The sequence below is a fragment of the Melopsittacus undulatus genome, chromosome 1 (assembly GCF_012275295.1).
Source record: "Melopsittacus undulatus isolate bMelUnd1 chromosome 1, bMelUnd1.mat.Z, whole genome shotgun sequence".
Classification (NCBI taxonomy): Eukaryota; Metazoa; Chordata; class Aves; order Psittaciformes; family Psittaculidae; genus Melopsittacus; species Melopsittacus undulatus.
Window position 1 is genome coordinate 53,815,236 of NC_047527.1, and position 21,463 is coordinate 53,836,698.

The 21,463-nt window shown below is 41.0% G+C and overlaps 1 protein-coding gene across 1 annotated transcript in view; it reads left to right on the forward strand.

The window, feature by feature from the left end:
* The first annotated feature begins 861 nt into the window (after positions 1–861).
* The window catches only part of GNAL (G protein subunit alpha L), a 194,604-nt gene continuing 174,002 nt past the window's right edge, over positions 862–21,463 (forward strand). Inside the window, exon 1 of the mRNA XM_034063706.1 lies at positions 862–1,309. Within this exon, the coding sequence (XP_033919597.1) occupies positions 862–1,309 (448 nt within the window). The remainder of the gene's footprint in view (positions 1,310–21,463) is intronic.

Consider the following 21,463-nt stretch of genomic DNA (forward strand, 5'->3'; position numbering starts at 1 on the left):
CACTACTACTATTGCCAACGCTGACAGAGCGAGCAAACCCAAACACCGCCTATTATTTTCTCCTACCCGTCGCACCCAAAGCCTTCCTCCCACGGCACCGTTAGTCAGCCTGTGGGCGAGAAGCCGCATGTGTGCACAGGGGCTGAACACCGTGTTGTAGCTGTGAGGATGGCGGCGGGGCTTGCGGGGCCTCCCCACCGGCCGCTGTCATTCTGAGGGGGACCTTCAATTGTCAGAGGCCTCGGCCTTGGCAACACCGTCAGCGGCTTGGGCCTGAGCCGCCCCTTAGGAGGCGGCCACAGCCGTATGCCCCCATCCCCGGGGGAGGGTTGCAGCTCCCGGGGCTCACACAGGCGGCCCCGCGGCCCTTCCATGAGGGAGGAAACGAAGGGGCGGGTAGTGTAGGCAGCGAGGGTCTACCCGCCCGTGCGCGGAGCGGGTGGACCCTGAGCTCCCGGCGCAGGCGGGCAGCCATGGGGTGGGGTGGGGTGGTGTGAGGGGATGGTGGAGCCGGTGGAAGGGGAGGGAGGGGGGGCTGCGAACGTGTGTGCGCCTGTGTGGCGGCGCGGGCGGCGTGCTCCCGCCCTTCCCCCGCCGGCGCCCGGTGCTGCGCGGTGGGCTGGCGCTGGGGTATTTACGGTAAAGTGGACCCGGCGGTGGCAGCTCGGTGTCAGGTGATCGGCGCTGAGGAACCGCTGCCGCCTCCCGGGGAGGAAAATGCAAGATGGCCCAGCGGGGCCGTGAGGGGCTCCGAGGCGCCCCTTCCCTGCCCGCCGCCGCCTCCCCGACGCGTAGGGCCGGCGGGAAGCGCTGAGGCCAACCCGCCGCACCACAGCCCGTCCCCGGCGGGGGCACCGAGCCATGGGGCTCTGCTACAGCCTGCGCCCGCGGCTCTTCGGCGACGCCGGCGGTGGCTCCATCTCCAGCACCGGCGCCGCCTCGGAGCCCGAAGCGCCCGCGGAGCCTCACGCCGCCCCACAGCCGCAGCCCCTCGGCGCCCCGCTCCGGCCCGGCGGTAAGCCCGGCGGGGAGGCGGACGGGCCGCCGCTGCTGCTGCAGAACGGCGGCGGTAACGGGGCGGCCCCCGAGCGGCCGCCGCTGCCCAAAGCCGGCGGCCCCGCCGGCGGGGGGAAGGCGGCGCGGCAGCAGGCGCTGCACCAGCCGCCGGCGCTGCAGAGAACCTGGGAGAAGCTGCGCCTGGAGGAGCGGGAGGCGGAGAAGGAGGCGAGGAAAGTCAGCAAGAGCATCGACCGGGCGCTCAAGGAGCAGAAACGGGAGTACAAGCAGACGCACCGCCTGCTGCTGCTGGGTACGTGTGTGTGTATGTGCAGGGATCTGTGTGTGCGAGGCGGCTGCCTGGGCAGGCAGGTGCCCGCGGGGCTCCCCGGCAGCGCCCCCTCCCCGGCTTCCCCCGTTTTCCTTGGGCGCTCTCCATCCCTCCTTTGTCTCCCCGCTGCCCCCAGCTCTCCTTCCCTCCCCCCAGCCCTGCCCTCCTGTCTCAGTGCCTGGGCTCTCCCCCGGGCAGGTTTACACCTTCTTTTTCTTTCCCCCCCCTCCTCCCCCCCCCCAGTCTTTCCTCCTCCCCCCTTCTAGCCCCGGCAGTGGTTTTGCAATGAAGGGAATACGATCGGCGCTTGTCCTGCGAGGGAGAGCGGCTCCACCCAGGCCGCCGGGAGGGAGTGATGCTGATGGGGGAGCAGAGAGGTCTGCCGGAGAAGAGGAGCCCTGCCCCGCAAGGGGGGCTGCCTCGGCCAGGTCTGGTCTTAGTGCCAGAGCAGCTGGGAAATATAAGGGAAAAGCTGCAGCAGAAAGGAGGAAAAATGGCTATGCGTGAGATGGGCATAGCTCGTGGATGACTCTTTACCGTGTATAGCTAGGGGTGGTTTAATGAGGAGCGGTAGTATGGGCTTGTGGCTCCTAAATGAGAGGAGTGCTGATGAGCAGTAGGCTCCTTATTTAGAGAAACAGTGAGCGGTGTAAGGGGAAATAAGCGGGTGTTGCTATGCATATTCCTCACAGACATCGCCTTTACTACAGGATGTATTCTTCAGCTGTTGGCCCTCAAATTTATTTTTTTTTTCAGGGATGACTTGTCAGCTTTTGTCCCCTCTTCTCTGAGGTGCTACATGCGGTCTGCTGTTGCCATTGCTCTTTCTAAGCATTAGTTAATAGTCCTCTCCGGAGGATTTGTACCAGCTGATACATTTACAGTATGAAAACCACAGGGGTATCTAATACAAGCATCTCATTTCCTGCAGGAAACAGAACAGTCATACTGCAGGGTTGTGTTGTTTTGTTTTTTTTTTTGTGGTCTGAGCAGAGGGCTTATTTGGCCTTTTAGCAGTTGTCATAAATCTCAGTTTTCTGGAAGCATGGAAATACTGATGTGCTTTTGTGTTAGCTTGCTTTGCATGTTTTCATAAAGTTATGTGGTATGCATGGATTTTTGGTGGTTATCTATGTGCATCACAGATGTTGGGTAGTCTTATGTATGCCTTCATAAAACTGTGTTTCCATGTTATTGGATTTCTTCATTCCTGTTGGTGGATGAGGGGAGGAGAAATACAGCAGTGCACAAAAGGCATAAGCAACGTTTGCCCGAATTGTAGTGCTCTAATTCTAAAACAACAAGTCATGGGTTTTATTATATCCCATAAGATTCCTGTAGGATCTTATGTAGGATACCAGTACAACCAATGAAAGGAAAGAAGATGCAATTCTTGCTCCATGGAATTAATAATATTCTTTGTAAAATATTTCTTCTGATACTTGAACTGTTACAGTATTTACCTCTAGAATTTTAAGTATTCCTTGTAGGAAGTGTATTTTTTTAATGTTTTTCTTCCTGTAATCTCTGAAAGTGTGTTGTGACCAGTATGGGTATGAGAAGGCAAAGATACTGGTTGATGGCCTTCATCTAGAGAGCAATGTAGTTGCTTGAACAAAAGGATTCTGAAAGATACTGCGTGTAGTCTATAACATGGGTGATTGTCATAGTAAATTAGAGTATTAAACACCTGTTCAGAGACAATACAATTTGAAAAATAAACCATCTCCAACTCTTTGCACCCTGTAAGAAACTCGACACTCTCAAGACTGTTTAAGTTTGAATTAAATCTGTGTCACAAGCAGAAAATGCTCTCTTGATTTCCGTATCGCAGCGGAGAAATGCTGGATTATTGTTTCAGCCCTGGCAGATCAGGGCCTGACATAAATGTTTGATTTGGATCTTGGGAGAGCTGCAGGTGCTTCATGCTGCTGTTTGCAAAGAAGTGGAAATGCTGCCCTAGATAAGAGGAAAATATTTAGAACGGGGAAGGGTTTATTTGTCAGAGAAGGAGTAAGGCAAAATTGCCTTGTGTAAGGTAACCATTTTCAGTCTTGCACAGAGGAAGAGACTCATGATGTATACAAAGGTCTTAGAATAAAGAATATTATCGGCTTGATATTTTACAGCATTTCTAGTGGTAAATAACTTGATCCCTGTCCCTAAGGTTTTCCTGGTGGAGCAAACCTAAAAAGCCTACCTTTGCTGGAGAGAGGAGGAATATTCTTGTAGCTCAACATGGAGGAAATACATAGCAGAGGGGAAATGGTGAATGCAGTGACAGCAGAAAACCATCACAGAATAAACAAAGTTGAGCAACAGTGTTGGTGTGGGCTTTGTTTCTTTTTAAATACAAGCTTGTAAATAATAGCTTCATTTCAGTTTGTCCTTGTATGTCTTGTACATGAACTGGGGCAAGTTAAGAGGATGTTTTCAAAATCTTAGAGGAAAATGAAGTGTATATTTTAAGGAACTACTGCTAGATATCAGAAAGGTATGCAAATACATGCACTAGTATCAGAACACTAATAATCTCTAGAGTCTCTAAATAAGTAGTATATTCGAAGAGAAGCTTCTATATATGTTTGAAAACGACCTTTCTGTAGAGGCATAACAAAAGGAGAATGGGTATGTCGAATGAAAACAGTCAGCTTGATGAGCTGTGCATTTAAGTTCCCAAAATATTATGAAGTCTCAAAGGCTTTTTTCAGTATGTGTTGTAAAATAGCTCTCGAAGAACATGTTCTTGCCTGTCACAGCTTTCCCCAAACTAATGTCTCGTGCTGCACATGATGTTTTGAAGCTCCCCTGTAACCTACATTTGGAAACACTTAATGTCATAACCCGTAATTGTGAAAAGGGGCGTGTGTTAAGTGTCCTCCCACATAAATAAGTGGATCTGTATCAGTTGGCTATAACTGAGATGAGGGAGCTTGGCTGGTGCACTGGTTGGGGTTTGTTTTTCTTCTGCAAGATGAACCCATGTAAAATGGAAGCTTTACACTACAATTGGCTTTTTCTTGTTTAATGTCCACTTTAGAAAGGGCTTGAAACCTTGTGTTATTATTGTGCCCTGTATTATTTGAGTTTCCTCTTTTTTTTCCTTTTATTTTTACAAGTGAAAATGTTAATTTGCACCGAATTCTTAGGATGCTCTTGCTAACCCGAAGATGAAGAATTTTTTTAGGCATACATATTTATTGCACTGATTTACAGGGCTTGGTCAGAGTCTTGTACCTTCGGTTTCTGTCTTGTTTTGTTTGTTTTTTTGGGGTTTGTTTTTTTTTAATATTTGATTTCCAGAGAACTGCAAACACTTGTCTACAAGATTGTTTAGCTGCTGATTTCCTAGAAACTGTACAAACATTACAAATCACTTTACAGAAGCAATTCAAATTCTCATTTCCAGGCTCATATTTTAAACTGTTTGGGGAATAAGTGGGGCAAAGGCAAACTGGATTTGAACAAAGTGCTAACCACTGTGGTATAATCAAGGCTTGTGTAATGTTGAAGTAAGCCATAACTAGATTCTTTTAATTTATTTTTTTTCCTAGACAGCTATTGTCTTGTAGTATCATCTACTCCTCTTTTGTTCCGTTTCCCTTTGCTCCTGCTTGCTGTCCTAATTTTGGATGACTTTCTCAAGCAGAACTCATTCTTTTGCACTTCCCTGCTAAACTGAAACTGAAAGTGTTAGAAGTAAAAGCTTTTCTGTTCAACAGAAACTGAAAGTAATGATACAGGGATTGAGGGAGGGGAAATGGAGATTGTAATGAGTTTTTTTTAAATAATTTTAAAGGTACTATAGCTGCTTGCACAATACTTAAGTTTTGACTTGATAGTGAAATTTAGACGTGTTTGATGTTTATGTACAGAAGCATATAAAACATGCAAAGAAACGCTGTTCCCCTGAATTAATGGAAATCAAACGCACAGCTGCCTTGTCAAGTAAGGGGAGTTCTGAAGTGGCAGGTGTGTAACAAAAGCAATGCTTTACTACAGTTTCATTTTTTTAACTACAAACCTGTTGACTCTTGTGAGAATTAAACTGTATTGCAAGAAAGGTTTCTGCTCTGACAGTGGATTTTAGACTACAGTTGCAGTCTGTTACTTATGTATGCTGCCTCAGCAAACCCTTAAGTTCATCATCCCAAAGCCAGTTTTAAGTCTTAGAAGTAAACCTAATAAATCTTAATTAAAAATAACTTTAACTTTTATATCGTTTGAACTCATGCTGATTGATAAATACCTGAATTTAGTTTAGTTGGTTGTGCTGATACTTTCCCTTTGCCTGTGTAAGACTATTCTTAGGGTGCTTTTCTGTTACCATGAAGATGCTCTCCCTACTGACCGTAACGGAGCTGGATATCATTGTTTGTGTTCCACAGTTGCACCCCTTGTTGCATCCTATGTATGCCTATTTTGTCTTTACAAAAAAAAATGTTGGTTTGTGCTGATCCTTAGGGTTTTAGGATCCTTACAACCAGGTAGTTCTAGCATGTAGATAATGGTTATATCATTGGTAGGAACAGATATTTTCATGACTTTGAAATAATGGGCTCCAAGCATTGACCAATAGCATAAAATAAATGGGGTTTATAATCCATAATCCTTTGCAAGAGACATTCGCATGTCTTTTGAAATGCTCTTCTGCTTTTGTTGTAAATTATGGCATCATATGAAGTGCTATACACACTCCTTGCAGATGAGTAAACCAGGAGGCAGAAGTCATCAGGACATGTTGGAATTAGTTCTTAATGTTGGTAGTTTTTTTTAAAGTGTACTGAAAGCAATCCCTGAAATACAACACTTTATTCTGTAGATTACGGACTAATTGCATTTAGCCCATAATTAGCTGGTGTGGCTGATTTCCGTTCTTTGATTAATTTTGCATTTTTTAATCATTTAGCATGGAATAGAACAAAAAAAAGTTTTTTTTTTTTTTCTTAAACGCTAAGCGTAGCACTGCTGGGAGGCTCTAGCTGCTGTTCAAGGGTCAGTTCTGCAGCTGTTACTTAGGCAATATGAACTTTGGGTTATTAGGCAAGTTTTGTATATCAGTATGTATTCCACAAATGCTTTTTGTAACATAGTGCTTAATTAAGCAAGCTATGATAGTAACTTCTTTGTAATTTTAAGTTCCTGTTGCCACTGTAACTTCTTGACTGCTGAGATTTTACAGAGCTTGTTGAACTTCTAGACTTGCAAGCTTTCCCTTTCCCCATGTCATCACCTCTATGCCCCAAGTTTATAAGGAATACGTTTGAAACTCTGCCCATGTTCATTTCTTTCCACTGCCCAATGTCACAACCCGTATTTCTTACCTTGCCAGACCTTTGTCATTCCTTAATTGAATTGTAACATTTTTTTAAAAATCTCCAAGATAACTGTGTAAGTAATAGTTACATTGTGGGATTATATCCTCTCCCATTTTAGCGTCTTTGACACAGTGGAACTATACCAATGTGGGGAAATACTTACTGGGGTTTTGTGTGGGTGTTTAGGTTTGTGTTGCCTTTTTCTTGTTTGTTTTGGTTTTTGTTGGGTTGTTTTGTTGTTGTTTTTTTTTTTCCTGAAGTCCTGGCTTTCTTCAGCTTACTTTTCAGGTCAGGTACCATTTGAGCTTAGAAAGTTAATTTTCAAAAAATGCTTTCTTCTTTTTAATCCAACATCCTGGCTGAGCTGTGGGGGAAACTTGCCTCTCCCTGCGCTTACTGAGTTTAACTTACTTGCTGCCTGTTCTAGAAAAGATTTACTTTTACTGAATGAGATGGAAATGCTTCTTCTCCATAGACTTCTGAATAATAGTAGAGTAACGAAATGGTGCAAGTAAGATAATGGAGCTGTTGCTTACCCGTCAGTAGAAGAGATAGAAACTTCTGAGTTACCATTTCGCACTGGGGAAGTCTTGACCATACTTCGCAGTGTTTTCTTAAATTTTGTGTGGTTTGGATGTTTTGTAATGCCTAGCAAGAGGCTCTTCTTAGAGTAGACAATTGCTTTGTTGAGCAGATTAGTAAAAGCATGGAGCAGATGTTACTCAGTCCATTGACTGGTGCCACAGTCCAAAACAAATCTAAGGCTGTGTTTCACTGAAGATGTAGATCTACTTTTAAAGATGAGATATATACGTCATTAGTTATTACTTAGTGTGTTCTTAAGAAAAACAGCCTTTTGTAGCCAGTTAAAATCGTCCAATTATGGTTTACACTTACAGCTTTGCATGGTTGTTTAGCCCTGGGAGGCATTTGTTGTGCTGCCGTCATCGACACATCTTTCACTTTATGGGCAGAAGCTTTATCTTACTGTGCAATTACTTACAATTGTCTGACACAAGTGGTTTAGGTTTTTTTAATATTTTAATTATTTTCTCTTGATTGATAATATCATAAATTCTATAAGGCTGGATGATTTGTTTGCTTTTTTAAATCCTCAGAGTGCAGGGTCTGGAAGAAGTGCAGCCTCATAACTGGCCTGTGTACATTGTACTTATGCCTTTTCCAAAAGTGGATAAGCATGTTAAGTATAATGACTAGTGGTATTTCATATTGTCCCTGTAGCACTGTATATGTGAAACTCCTTCTTGTGATTTGTCTGCACATGAATATTGAATACAAGTTTAAGGACTTAAAGCTTCTCTAGATAAGCTGTATGAAGGAAGGATATGTAGTATGGGACTGGACAAGATAAAGAGTATTTAAGAAAATACATATTATTTCATTTTCTGTGTTCACATGCAAAGGATCAAAAAGCCCCAAGAAAAACCTTCCAATTAATGTTTGTAACATAAGGCATAGCATCAATCACTTGTAGTGGAAGATCTTAACTGATAAGATCTCTTTGAAGTCAAACTTGAATTGGTTCCTCATAATCTGGTATTTTGCATTTGTTTGTTTTTAAACTTAAGTGGAATTTATAACTCTACAGTCTTACATTTAAAGTCATGTTAGGTTTCAAGACTAATAAATTATTCTTTCCCAAAATACCATTACTGTAGTAAGTAAAATCCAAGTCATATTTTAAATGCTGTTATCTTTATTTCAGCTAAGAATTTACATTATGTGGGAACAGCATGCCTTTTTGAGTTTATAAAGCTATGTGAAAGTAGAAAGCTCTCCCCTCCCCAAGTATTTAAAATAACAAAAATAACTGAGAAGTCACTTTAAGACAACTTTCATTCCTATGAAGGGCAAAAAGGAAGCTCTTCTCAGCAATCAATTCAAGCAAATTGTCTAGTTGGTCTGCAGAAGCTGAAAAAAAGAAGAACGTTCCTTTTGTAATTTGGGTTAGTGCATGCAATGGAGATAGGAAGCAGGCTGAAAAACATTTGTAATAAACCGCTGAAAATAAATTGAGTTCTCTCTCTCTGTGGGTATCCTTTCCCTCAGTCACTCTTACTTTATTACTGGAAAATGCATACTTTTACATACGTGCAGTATACTCTGCATTTAATTTGTCATATATGCATTAGAATGGATGTAAAGAGTTTTATTCTTCCCTCATGAAGAATGAAGACTATGTGAAACTGCCGAAAGTGTGGATCATCATGGATCCTTCCTCTTCCTTGCAAGTGTAATTTAATGTTAATCAAATCAGCCTTCTATTGAAAACTGTCATGAATGTGGCTGGAGGCATTACCAACTCTGTTATGCTACAGTTTTCTTAATTATGGAAAATTAGTCACTCTGGATCTTGAAGCAAATACGGAATGCACAGCGTGGTGTTAGGCAGTGCCTTCTTAGTAATCATCTTTATTTTCTTGAACACCTTGCATGTGGAAGACTAAGCTACAGCAGAAGCGAGTTGCTGGCTTTTTGGTTGTTTTTTTTTAGTGACAGCACTCATTTCACATGCTTGAATTCATTTTGTGTTGATTGAAGAATAGTTTGCTATTCTAGACAATACTTTTTCAGATAAATACACGTATGTCTGTATGTGCACATGCCTGACCACAGAAATTCTCATAGAATGCAGTAGATCACACGGAGGAGTTCAGGTGACTTAAACCAGCCATCAAGAGTATGTGGTTGGATTCTATCCTGTTGTATATAATAGGCTTAAAGCAATGTAGGAACAGGGCAAGTCTAATGGATTCTGCAACAATATGTTTGGGTTTTTTTTGTGGGTTTTGTTGTTTTTTTTTTTTTAATCCTCTGGCTCACTGAATACATGAATTAAAAATAGACTTCTGGAGTTGTCAGCCTGCACTGAGCTTGCTGTAATTGTCTAATTCACTTTTTAGGAGAGATATGAACAAGATAATCTTAAAGTGGTTAGAGTTGGAAGGGACCTTAAAGATCATCTAGTTCCAATCCCCCATCCCATCAGCAGGGATACATCCACTAGATCAAGTTACTTAAAGCCCCGTCCAGCCTGGACTTGAACCTTTACAGGAATGGGGCAGCCACAGCTTCTCTGGGCAACCTGTTCCAGTGTCTCACCACCCTCACAGTAAAGAAATATTTTCTTAATGTCTTATCTAAAGCACTGCAAGCACTCACCAGTCTTTGCAAAGAAAACTTGGGGTTTTTTTTGTGTGTGTGTTCATAAATAAACTATAAAACTAAGCTGCAAAAGAATATAATAATTTATATGAAGGACATAAGCAAAAATAACCAGTTCATAACCTGCAGAGGTGTGTTTAAAGAGTTTGGTTCTTTTTAGTTAAAAAAAAATAAAATCTATTTTCTTTTCTAAATGGCAAGATGATGTGGAAGGTATTTGTTTGGAAATCCAAAAAAAATTTGTTTGGAAGTCCAAAAACCCATGTCTGGGTTTTCCCCAGTCGTTTAATCACCTAATATTAAAAACTGAACAAAGAAAAAAAAAGATTTTTTTTGCCTCATCTGTGCTTAAGAACCTTGTAACAAGAATACTACTGTTGTGTGCTGCTGTGCAGCATAGTCATGTATAAGCAAGCAGGAAAACTGCATTAAGGACTGGATATAACTTATGATGAGTTTCAGATCCTTTTAGCTGTTGGGTCTCCCAACTCATGAGCATATCATAATGCAGAACTGTAGTTGTTCAAACTGTTTTGCTTTTATCCTTGGAAAATACTTCCATGGCAGAAAGCAAATGGGAACTACAGGACCGTAATTCTGGTTCTGATTGAGTAGGTGATCTTCCTTTGATTTAACATTCTGAAAGAAAAACACAAATCTCAAATTGTTTATAGAGTGTTTTCTCACCATTTGGTGGGGAGAGGGGGAAGCACAAAAAACAACTAGCCGTCCTTCATTCATGTAAGTTATCATTACTTTGGTTTGTTTAACAGAACTGAACTTCAAGTTCATATTGATCTAGATTTTCTCTATGAGGAAATAGCTCTGGAAACAGAATATGAGCTTTTAGCCCTTGGCAAAAGACTGGATAGCAATTTGCATGTGAATAACTGCCATACATTGTTCATTTTAGTAAGTATATTCTTATAAGAATATTTTGAACAATCTTACACTTTTTGTGATTCTTCAGTGCTCAAGCATTTAATTTGTCTTAACGGAAGACTTGCAGAAGCAATAGAGTTGTGCTTGATTTGGTACTTGCTGGTGTCTTGCTGTCATCGGGAGTCATAGCAATCCCTCTGATGGGGTCATGAGTTTCTGGTATACTGAGGGTGCATAAGGCAGCTGATCCAAATTCTGTTGGTGGTCTTTCAGCTTTTCTTATTCTATTCAATGTAGTGTCTGGATTCATGTGCTTCTTTGTTCAATAGTGTCTTTCCAACTTGATTATTATTGAAACAGTATAGTTGTGTAGTTTCTTTGGGGTTGTTTGCTTATTTTTAAGTGAGGAAACTACAGTTATGTTTAAGGAGGGACCTATTCACTCCTTTTAACTCATACAGAGAGGTAAGGATGTTGGCCCAGCAGAGGAGGGGAGAACAAAAATGCCTGCAGTGGTGTTTGGCTTGCAATATGCAGGACTCTTCTATCAGTGGATTCTGTCTCCAGGTGTATGTCAGCTATGCCTTTGAACTGCCAGAGGTGGCAGGAAAACTGCTTCAAAGGAAAGCTGAAAAAGGGAGGATAGTTCCTTGATACTTGAGGTTCCTCGTAATTTGATGTAGAAGGATAACCTGAAGAGTAATCCTCTCCAAAGGCTGTTTTGTGATAGTCCTTGTCCAGTTAAAAGGGATTCACAGACTTGGGATCTGTCTCCCAGAGACCGAACAGTTACTTTCTAACATGGGAGGAAAAAGTTAAAGCAGTGCAGTAAAAAGTCAAACAGCCTTTCAGATGACTGTGTTACAGAAGGATTAGGGTGTTGGGCACGGTGAGGTGGGACTGTCTTTCATGCTGTTTAATGCTACACCTGCTGCCATAGCTAGTGCTCCTGGTCCAGCAGTTTCAGAAAAAGAAAACAGGCTCTGGTGCTCTCAACAAGAATGAGCAGATGTTTTTCACACTTAGTCTGCTTCCTCATACAATGCTTAGCAACAGGTATGTATTAATACCTGATTCTACTTTGGGGGGAGGTCATTCATCTTAATAAATTCGAGGGTTTGTGCACTGTTTGTGTGGGGGGAAAGTGGCACAGCCTGCTAAGGCTCTCCAGCGCCAGAAGGGTTCTAGTACATGTGCGTAGGGTACAGTGCAAAACAAATTAATAACCTTTTTAAGCCTAAATAATGTAACATCCTACTGTGTTGACTGCCACTGAAATGTAACCTTTTCTTAATGGCAATATGTCTGTGAGATTAAAAATGGCTGGAAGAGTGTGGGAGCCGAAGTTTTCTTCTATTTTTTGTTTGGGTTTTTTTCCTCCCTTCTTTGACTTCCTTTTTAAAATGAATCCAAAGCCTCCCTATAAAACCTCACTTTGCATTTCTTCATAGGTCAAATAAACTTATTTAAAGGTTTACTTACTTTTAAATAAGTGTAAAGCATATCTGTCATTGTTTTTTCCTGTATGTATTCTGTATCCTGGTAGCCCTAGTAAAAGAATAATTAGAAATGTAATTGAACTGGCTGTTTTTATGATGTGTAAAAAAATGATGAATTAATCTATCTTAATCCTTGCTAGAAAAAACAATTTGAAGATACTACTAAGTACCAAATAAATACAGCATCTTTTGAATACAGTCTTTTATCCCCTAATGCAGTTCTCTCTAAAGTTGGATTGGTAAAGACTTTACTATTTGTAGCTCCTTCATCAGCATTAAGTAAGCAACCAGACAATGGAGCAGATTCAAGGAATTTATGAATAAATAGACTGAAAGTCCAGAAGTGACCAATAAGATTTTTCCTTTTGACTGTCTATGTAAACAAGAAATATTTTATTTCCCAAATAGTCTCTGTGCTCTAAATAAACTCATTGAATTTCAATGTGAATATTGCTAAGGCAATCTTCATCTAAAGGATTCAAGCAGTGATGCTGTTTGTGACCTAATTTCAGTTCTGAATAGGACACATGCTCTGTCCCACTCACCAACTACAGCTTCTACTTGGTTGGAACTCATACTGTGCTTGCTTTCTAGCTTGTTTGTGGCTGAAACTCATAGTTATTCCATTTTCTGAAAGAAAACAGGCTGGAAAATATTCCTTAAAAGCTAACTGTACTCTTTACCTATTGCTCTTTTCTGAATTTGGAAGTGGGCAATGCTGGCTTCTAATGGTGGTTTTGTTTGTGCTTCTCTTCTGGAGGAAGTATTGTTCTTATTTTTTTATTTGATTCATCAAACAGTTCAGAATTACTGTATATCCAAGTCTTTCTCAAACAGGACTATAAAAACCTTTGTACTCTGCTTCTGCTGCTTCTAGAGATACAACCTTGCAGTGGCTTATTGAAGAGTACTATTTTACTGTACCATGTTTATAGAGAGTTACTGTTCTCCAAAGTTACTGCTCATCCACGCTTCAGTCTTTTGATAAACTAGCATTATTCACAGTATCTTTAATCAGTGACTAAAAGTTTACTGATTCTTTGAGGACCTTACTAGCAATACTGCATCTAGTTGATGATTAACAATTAGTTCTTGAAATCTATTAGCTGATTCCTGATCCACTTAAAATGTGTTGTATTTTTGCAGAATAACAACAGGCATATATGCGATGCTTATTTAGAATATCAAATGTCTTATATTGACATAAGCATTTAACTTAATGAACTGTTTTCTATCAATAGCCCTCAATTTATTTTTAGTTAATCAGGTGACTTACTACTGATTCATTGACCCGAGGTGGTAGGTACAGTCCTGTGCTCAGTGGAATGTGATTTTTCTCAGACTGTGTGTAATCTAAATAATGGAGTCTCATACCTGAAAAGCTTTATTTTCTGATGCCCTGAAGTTACTTCTCAGAGTAACAGTAAATTTAATTGACATTCTTTATGCCATTGTCTGTGGTGATATGCAGGACGTGCTTGGATCCTTCCTATAAGGAATTCTTCTGTAAGTGTTAAAGAAGAAACTGGTTAGATCAACTTGTGAAGAAAGAGGGCAGGAATCTCTGTTTAAATAATTACTTGTTTGACACACAGAGCATTATTTGCTGTTACTATTTTAAGGCAAAAAAAAAAACATAGCCTGGCGTTTCTGAGTGAGTATTTTCATTTAACAATGAGGCTGATTATCCATGTTTTTGTCTAGCATGGTCTAGAAACGTTTGATCTGTTCCATCTCCATAGCCTGCTTTTAAGGTGATTCCCTCTCATTTTATTTAAAAAGAGACGCTACTTATTTAAATCGTTACTTTCAACAAGCTGAAAAAGATGAAAGATTAAGCCAATTGAATATTTACTGATACTACAGACTAGAGCAGGAGGGGAAGAATATCCCAGTATGTTGGTTTTGTCACCCGCTTTTACTTACTACTGTTTGTAGCCACAAGTGTCTTCTGTGCTGTGTTAGATTTTATACGCAGTTGCCTGGAACTCTTATGACCACTGTGAAAATCAGCTGATTCCTGTTACAATTTGCAATCCGAAATTGCTGATCATTTGGATTTTGAAATCATCTTTACCATAAAAGAGCCCAAATCAAAATGTAAAGTTCTTAAATCCAAGCACTTAGTAAATTACGTTTTATTTTAGGTCAGCCTTTTGGTGGCTTTATTTGGTAGCAGTTAGGAAAGTTAGTATCTGTTAGAAAAACTGCTTATTAAAATTACTGTGTATGTTACATGTTGAAAGTCAGCTCTTACTCTAGTTCTTTAATAACATAAAGGTAGAGTTCTTACCTTCATAGTCCTTTATTAGTATATATGTGAGTGAAGAACTGAGTCTCTGTGAACACATTGGGGTATTCTTTTAAATGCACACTAACAATTAAATTTATAAAATACTTGAGTGCACCACCCTGTCATCAGTCTTTCTTTTTTTCCTCCTTCTCAGGTGTATGCATTTTTTTCAGAGCACCAGATGTCTTGAAAAGCTTTCTTGACCCCCATACGTGGTTGACAATGTATTTAACATTTCAAAGGGTAGTGCTTCCTCTGTGGGTGTTCTGCTTTTGCTGGAGCCAGGTCTTCTAGCAGTTTAATTAGCTCTGCACAGGGACCCTTCCTGTGGAGGAAACACGCATTTTCTTTTTAAAAAGATCATCCACAATAGATTGCAAGCAGAAGCTGTGGAGGAGGAGAAGTAACTTTAAATACAGGAGCATTTATATTACTGGTTTTGCTGCGTTATGTAAAGATGTAAGTCAGTGTAATGGGCAAGTATGCAAAACGCATACTTCCGTTGAAAACACAGTGAGTCTTCCTGTTGCTGCAAGAATCTGAGATGTGAACTTAACTCTGCAGTGTCATCAGTCTGGAATTTACTGCTTGAGCTGGAAGAGGGAGCAGAGACCCAGAGCATGGCAGAAAATTATTTTCATTAATGTCATCTTCGAATCTCTCATTTCTCAGCTTGAATATGGTGCATGTGATGAGAAGTGCTTCCAAATTACTGGGCAGTTTTGTCTTACAAACACTTCAACTGGAGCCACATGGTCGGCATTGTGGAAGACTTACACACAAAAGTGTTACGTTACATATTCTGAATATACCAATTTCTTCAAGAATATTCTTGAATATTGGATTAGTGTTATTTTTGTCACTTTGTATCTAGTTCTGTCGCTTGATACATATTTAAGTGATGGTGATAATTCATTCATCTAAAACATTTATTTTTTTTTAAGGGAGCTTTTATTCTGACATAAAACTGAAAATGCAGTTTCTTTCATGGAGCCCATGAAATGCAGCCCCTGGCTCAACAGCAGGATGCTAATAAAATTAATATGTATTTCAGAACAGCATGTTACTTTACAATATTGACAGAAACATTTATTTGCTTGTTTAATTTTCCCTTCTGATTGTAAATGTCCATGGGAATTCATCATGGAAAACCTCAGGTTATGAGGTTGAAACCTAATAAAATCAGCTGAATCATGTCATGATCATGAGAAAGACTGGACTACAACCATCAATAAATAGGGCTTGATTTTAACTATAGTTAAACTATCAAATACGTGTGCAAAGGCTTGACATTTCCAGCATGAAGGGTATCTGTTCAAACTTTTGTATATATGCTTTATATCAACATGCATTATGTTGTCTTTGATTACATGATTTTGCTCCCTTTCTGCAATCCTCATAGGTCCATGCCTACCTTACTGTATATACAGTATAGAATAAATAACAGCAACTGAATAAGAAATGTTGACTGACATCTTAATTTCTTTAATGGGGAGTAATTCTTACACTGTATGCAGGAGTCTTTAGTATCTTGTGTGATTTTTCCTGAGGAGTGAACTATAGGTGGGTGTCCTGTTGTACAGATAGAAGATCTAGGTAGAAGTGGCACATGGTCAAACTTACACATCATCTGAATTTTAATGACTTTAGATGTCTAGAACCTGGTATGCTTCCAAAATTATTTTAGAGCTGGTACAAAAACTATTACCTTTGGTGCCCAAATTACTATGTTAATATTGACTAGAATTTTTGAAAACTGCTTCTCAAATACTCTTTGAGAGTGAGAAAACTTAATGGTAATGCTGCAGCTGTCTGGCCTCCTCTGATGGCGGTGCATCCAAGATGTGAGAACTCAGCTGAACTGAAGAACAAACTGAACCTTCTGGTACTGTTTTTATGTCCCAGTGCCAGCTTAATGATCTGGGCCTCTCAGATGCTTGTCAGACAGTCCCCTGTCATGACAACATAAATTTTCCAAGTCTTGAAAGCATACTGTTACTGTTTTTCCTGTCTGTGATCTTCTATTTCTAGTCCAGTGAAGAATGATGACTTGTAGAAACTGTTCATAACCTTTTGCTTCACTTCAGGTAACCGTGAGATGCAATATTGTAGAGGGTGTTTTGGCAGCAGCGTGCCATGTTGAGAAAACTGCCCTATGTTGTAAAGGTTGTCAGGCTGCATTGCTACTGCAGATATTGCAAACTGAAAAGTCTCCATCTTGCTTTGGGAGCAAGAGGATAAGATACCAGAATAGTGGGAGTCTCTTACTGCAACAGTCAGGTCTTTTAGCCTAATCAGATCGATGGTTGTATTCCTGTGGGGGCAAGCATTGTCCCTTATCCCTTGCTGCTAATGCGCATGACAAGAGTGCCTGGGGAAAAAAATATAAATGAAGAAACAGTTTGTTCTTGTTGTCAGTGATCTGATTTACCCAAACTCTGAAGCAGGCTACTGGTTAATGAACTGGATGTTACCGGGATTTCTTGTACAGTCGACCTCATCGTAATGCTTACTGCTTTGGTGTACCACCTCTGGTAATAAAATTGTTTATGTAGTGGTAGGCTTTTTAATATAGAGCTTCTATATAATTATTGGGCCTGCCATTTTTCCTTAGAAAAATGTATATGACTATAAAAATTACACTTCACGAATATTTGTGTGCTGTATAACGTACTGAACATGTCATCAGTGGACTTGATAACAATGGAGATTTGAAATCCTCCATTCCTTGATTGGAACAAACTGAGATTCAAATCCCATTCAAAACATAGAATCATAGAATAGTTAGGGTTGGAAAGGACCTTAAGATCATCACGTTCCAACCCCCCTGCCATGGGCAGGGGCACCTCACACTAAACCATGTCACCCAAGGCTTTGTCCAGCCTGGCCTCGAACACTGCCAGGGATGGAGCATTCACAACCTCCTAGGGCAACCCATTCCAGGGCCTCATCACCCTTATAGTAAAGAACTTCTTCCTTATATCCAGTCTAAACCTCTGCTGTTTAAGTTTCAACCCATTACCCCTTGTCCTATCAATACAGTCCCTAATGAATAGTCCCTCCCCAGCATCCCTGTAGCCCCCCTTCAGATACTGGAAGGCTGCTATGAGGTCTTCATGTAGCCTTCTCTTCTCCAGGCTGAACAGCTCCAACTTTCTCAGCCTATCTTCATATGGAAGGTGCTCCAGTCCCCTGATCATCCTCGTGGCCCTCCTCTGCACTTGTTCTAACAGTTCCATGTCCTTTTTATGTTAAGGACACCAGAACTGCACACAATACTCCAAGTGAGGTCTCACAAGAGCAGAGTAGAGGGGCAGGATCACCTACTTCGACCTGCTGGTCATGCTCCTTTTGATGCAGCCCAGGATACAGTTGGCTTTCTGGGCTGTGAGCGCACACTGAAGCCAGCTCATGTTCATTTTCTCACTGACCAACACCCCCAACTCCTTCTCCTCAGGGCTGCTCTGAATCTCTTCTCTGCCCAACCTGTAGCTGTGCCTGCGATTGCTCCGACCCAGGTGTAGGACCTTGCACTTGTCATGGTTAAACTTCATGAGGTTGGCATCAGCCCACCTCACAAGTGTGTCAAGGTCCCTCTGGATGGCATTCCTTCCCTCCAGCGTATCAACCGAACCACACAGCTTGGTGTCATTGGCAAACTTGCTGAGGGCACACTCAATTCCATTGTCCATGTCACTGACAAAGATGTTAAACAAGACTGGTCCCAACACAGATCCCTGAGATCCATTGCTTGTTACTGGTTTCCAGCCTGACATGGAGCCATTGAGCACAATTTTGCGTGCGGCCATCCATCCATCAAATTGATGTCTCCCCAATTTAAGGACAAGGAAGTTCTTTACTGTAAGTGTGGTGAGGCACTGGAATGGGTTGCCCAGGGAGGTTGTGAATGCTCTGTCCCTGGTGGTGTTCAAGGCCAGGTTGGAGAAAGCCTTGGGTGACATGGTTTAGTGTGAGGTGTCCCTGCCCTTGGCAGGGGGGTTGGAATGTGATGATCTTAAGGTCTTTTCCAACCCTAACTATTCTATGACTCTATTTCTTGTGGGACAGTGTTGAATGCTTTGCACAAGTCCAGGTAGATGACACCAACTGCTCTACCCCTGTCTATCAGTTATATAGCTCCATCATAGAAGGCCACCAAATTGGTCAGGCAGGATTTCCCCCTAGTGAAGCCATGCTGCCTGTCACCAAGCACCTTGTTGTTTTTCATGTGCCTTAGCATGCCTTCCAGGAGAATCTGCTCCAGGATTTTGCCAGGCACAGAGGTGAGACTGACTGGTCTGTAATTCCCCGGGTCATCCATTTTCCCCTTCTTGAAAATGGGGGTTATATTTCCTTTTTTCCAGTCATCGGGAACGTCACCTGACTGCCATGATTTTTCAAATATGATGCCTAATGGCTTAGCAACTTCATTCACCAGCTCCTTCAGGACCCACGGATGGATTTCAGCAGGTCCCATGGACTTGTACACATTCAGGTTCTTAAGCTCATCTCAGACCAGATCCTCTCGTACAGTGGGCCCAAGGTCTTCATTCTCCCAGTCCCTGCATCTGCTTCCAAGACTTGGGTGGTGCAGTCAGAGCCTTTGCCAGTGAAGACCGAGGCAAAGAAGTCATTCAGAACCTCAGCCTTCTCCAAATCCAGGGTAGCCAGTTCTCCCAATAGCTTCCGGCAAGGGCCCATGTTGTCTCTAGTCTATCTTTTATTCACAATGTACCTATAGAATCCCTTTGTGTTATCCTGAACATCCCTAGCCAAGTCTAATTCTAACGGGGCCTTAGCTTTCCTAACCTGCTCCCTAGCTTCCCGGACAACATCCTTGTATTCATCCCAGGCCACCTGTCCTTGCTTCCACCTTTTATAAGCCTCTTTTTTCGTTTGAAATTTTCTCAGCAGCTCCTTATGCATCCAACGAGGTCTCCTGGCCCTTCTGCTGCACTTCCTTTTAGTTGGGATGCAACACTCCTGAGCTTGCTGAGCTTAGGACTCAACACTCCTGAGCAACATACGCTTTTCTGTCAGAGGCAGATGCAATATGTATAGATCCAGACATATGAAGGCAGAAGTCTAGGAGCTTATGTTTACAGTACTTATGTTTTACAGTACATTGGTTATTAACTCATTTAAATGTTTCTTGAGTTATTCTGTGGCATTATATGAGGAAAACTGCTCTCTTGCTTCAAGAACTCCATCACAGGTAAACATGTGCCACCAAAAGAGTAATTGTGAAAGCCTCTGTGAGGTTTTCCTCACAGGTTGTGTTCTGCAGTCCTGCAGATTGTTTTCACTCTTCGTGGTTCATCAGTGATAACTGATTAACTGTAGGTATGGAAATAGCATCACTGAAGATATTTGTCAAAAGACCACACAAAACATTGTGACATGCCATAGTACATCTGTACATCCAAGTGACAATGGACATCTCAACCATACTGTGTTACAACCACAAGGCAGTAGGTGCAAGCCCAAGTCTCCTTTGTGACGAAGTGATTGTCATTTGTGACCAGTTTCCAGGCAACTCAGCAGTTTGTTCTGCTCCAAGGCCTTTATTTATTTATTTATTAGTGGAAGAACAGAAGAACTTTGTGTCTTATTTCCTGATAGACTGATCTTATGAGTCAGGTACCTTTTAAGAAGCAGTAGAATTGTTTGGTTTATGATTATTTTACTGTGTCTAACTTTGTATATTCCCTGAAATCTGTCTTGACACTTAGAAGTATAGAGCAGCTAATTAGCAGAAAGACAAAGTTACTAAGTATGTGTAGGTGAGCTGGACATCTTCTGTCTCTAAGCCTTCTTCTGTTCACCTTCCCCTCTGCTTGTGATTTCTCTTAGTCATTGTTTCTCACTGTCTGTACATTAGCTTTGTAATGTTACTGGCTTTACTCTTGTACATACCACTGTGCTGAGCTTGAGGAAGGCTCAAATGCAGGTGTTCCTGTAGGCTCCTGCTCTTTGTTTTTGAGCAATATAACATGCATATTTACTGTACAGGTGTGCATTTTATATGCAGACAACAGTTACATGAAACTTATTAGTAATGAGCAAATAATAAACTCTAAGGTCTTCAGTGAGATGCAGATGTTCCTAATTTCATTAAATCTCCCAAAAGAGTTTTGTTTAAATACGAATTTTAGCTTGTATTTTGAGACAGAACTAACTCAAACTAAACAAGTGATACTAAGTTGTAAGAGAAAAAGTAAAGCTGAGAAACCTTTTCATGTCCTGATGCAGAAGGCATAGAGTGTTATACCCAATACTTGGATTAGGAAGGTTCAAATACACATATTTAAAGGGATGTAATGTTGCCCTAAAGATGATGGGAAAGGAGTGATCTGCCTAGTTATTTTGAAATTTGAATGAATATTGTCACTGCAAGTTTTTAGGTTCTTAGGGAAAGATACATCCTTGACTGCTATGGGTTTGTGTTTATCAACTTGAAAATACTAAAAAAAAATAATGTTGTTCACAAGGCTTAGTCTTCTACCAAAAGCTCTTTAAGACTTCTTTACTAGGGTAGGAAAGACTATAGCTGAATAATTCAAGCGAAACTCTTGCCATCCCGACAATCCATAAAATTACCAGTGCATTGTTCTTCTGATTTTTAAAAGTTAAAAGTCATGGTCCTGTTATATTTTGAGAAAACTAATTGACTTGAGATTTTTTTGCTTAATATTTTTTTTTTAATTTGTAAATAGATCTGTTTATCAAAACACCAAGTATGGCATTTTAATGGTTAATGAAGTGGTGCTACTATCAACAGTGATCCTGATCTCTTTACCAAAATTTGCATGGTTGGGTCATTTATGTGGATCACTAAGATCATTAGAAGGGAGCCTTTTTTAATACAATTTGGATGCATAAATAGTGTGTAAATGTGGCAGGAGGAACAAGAGCTGTGTAGACTCTGAACTTAGGACATTTTAGCCAGTTCAGAGAA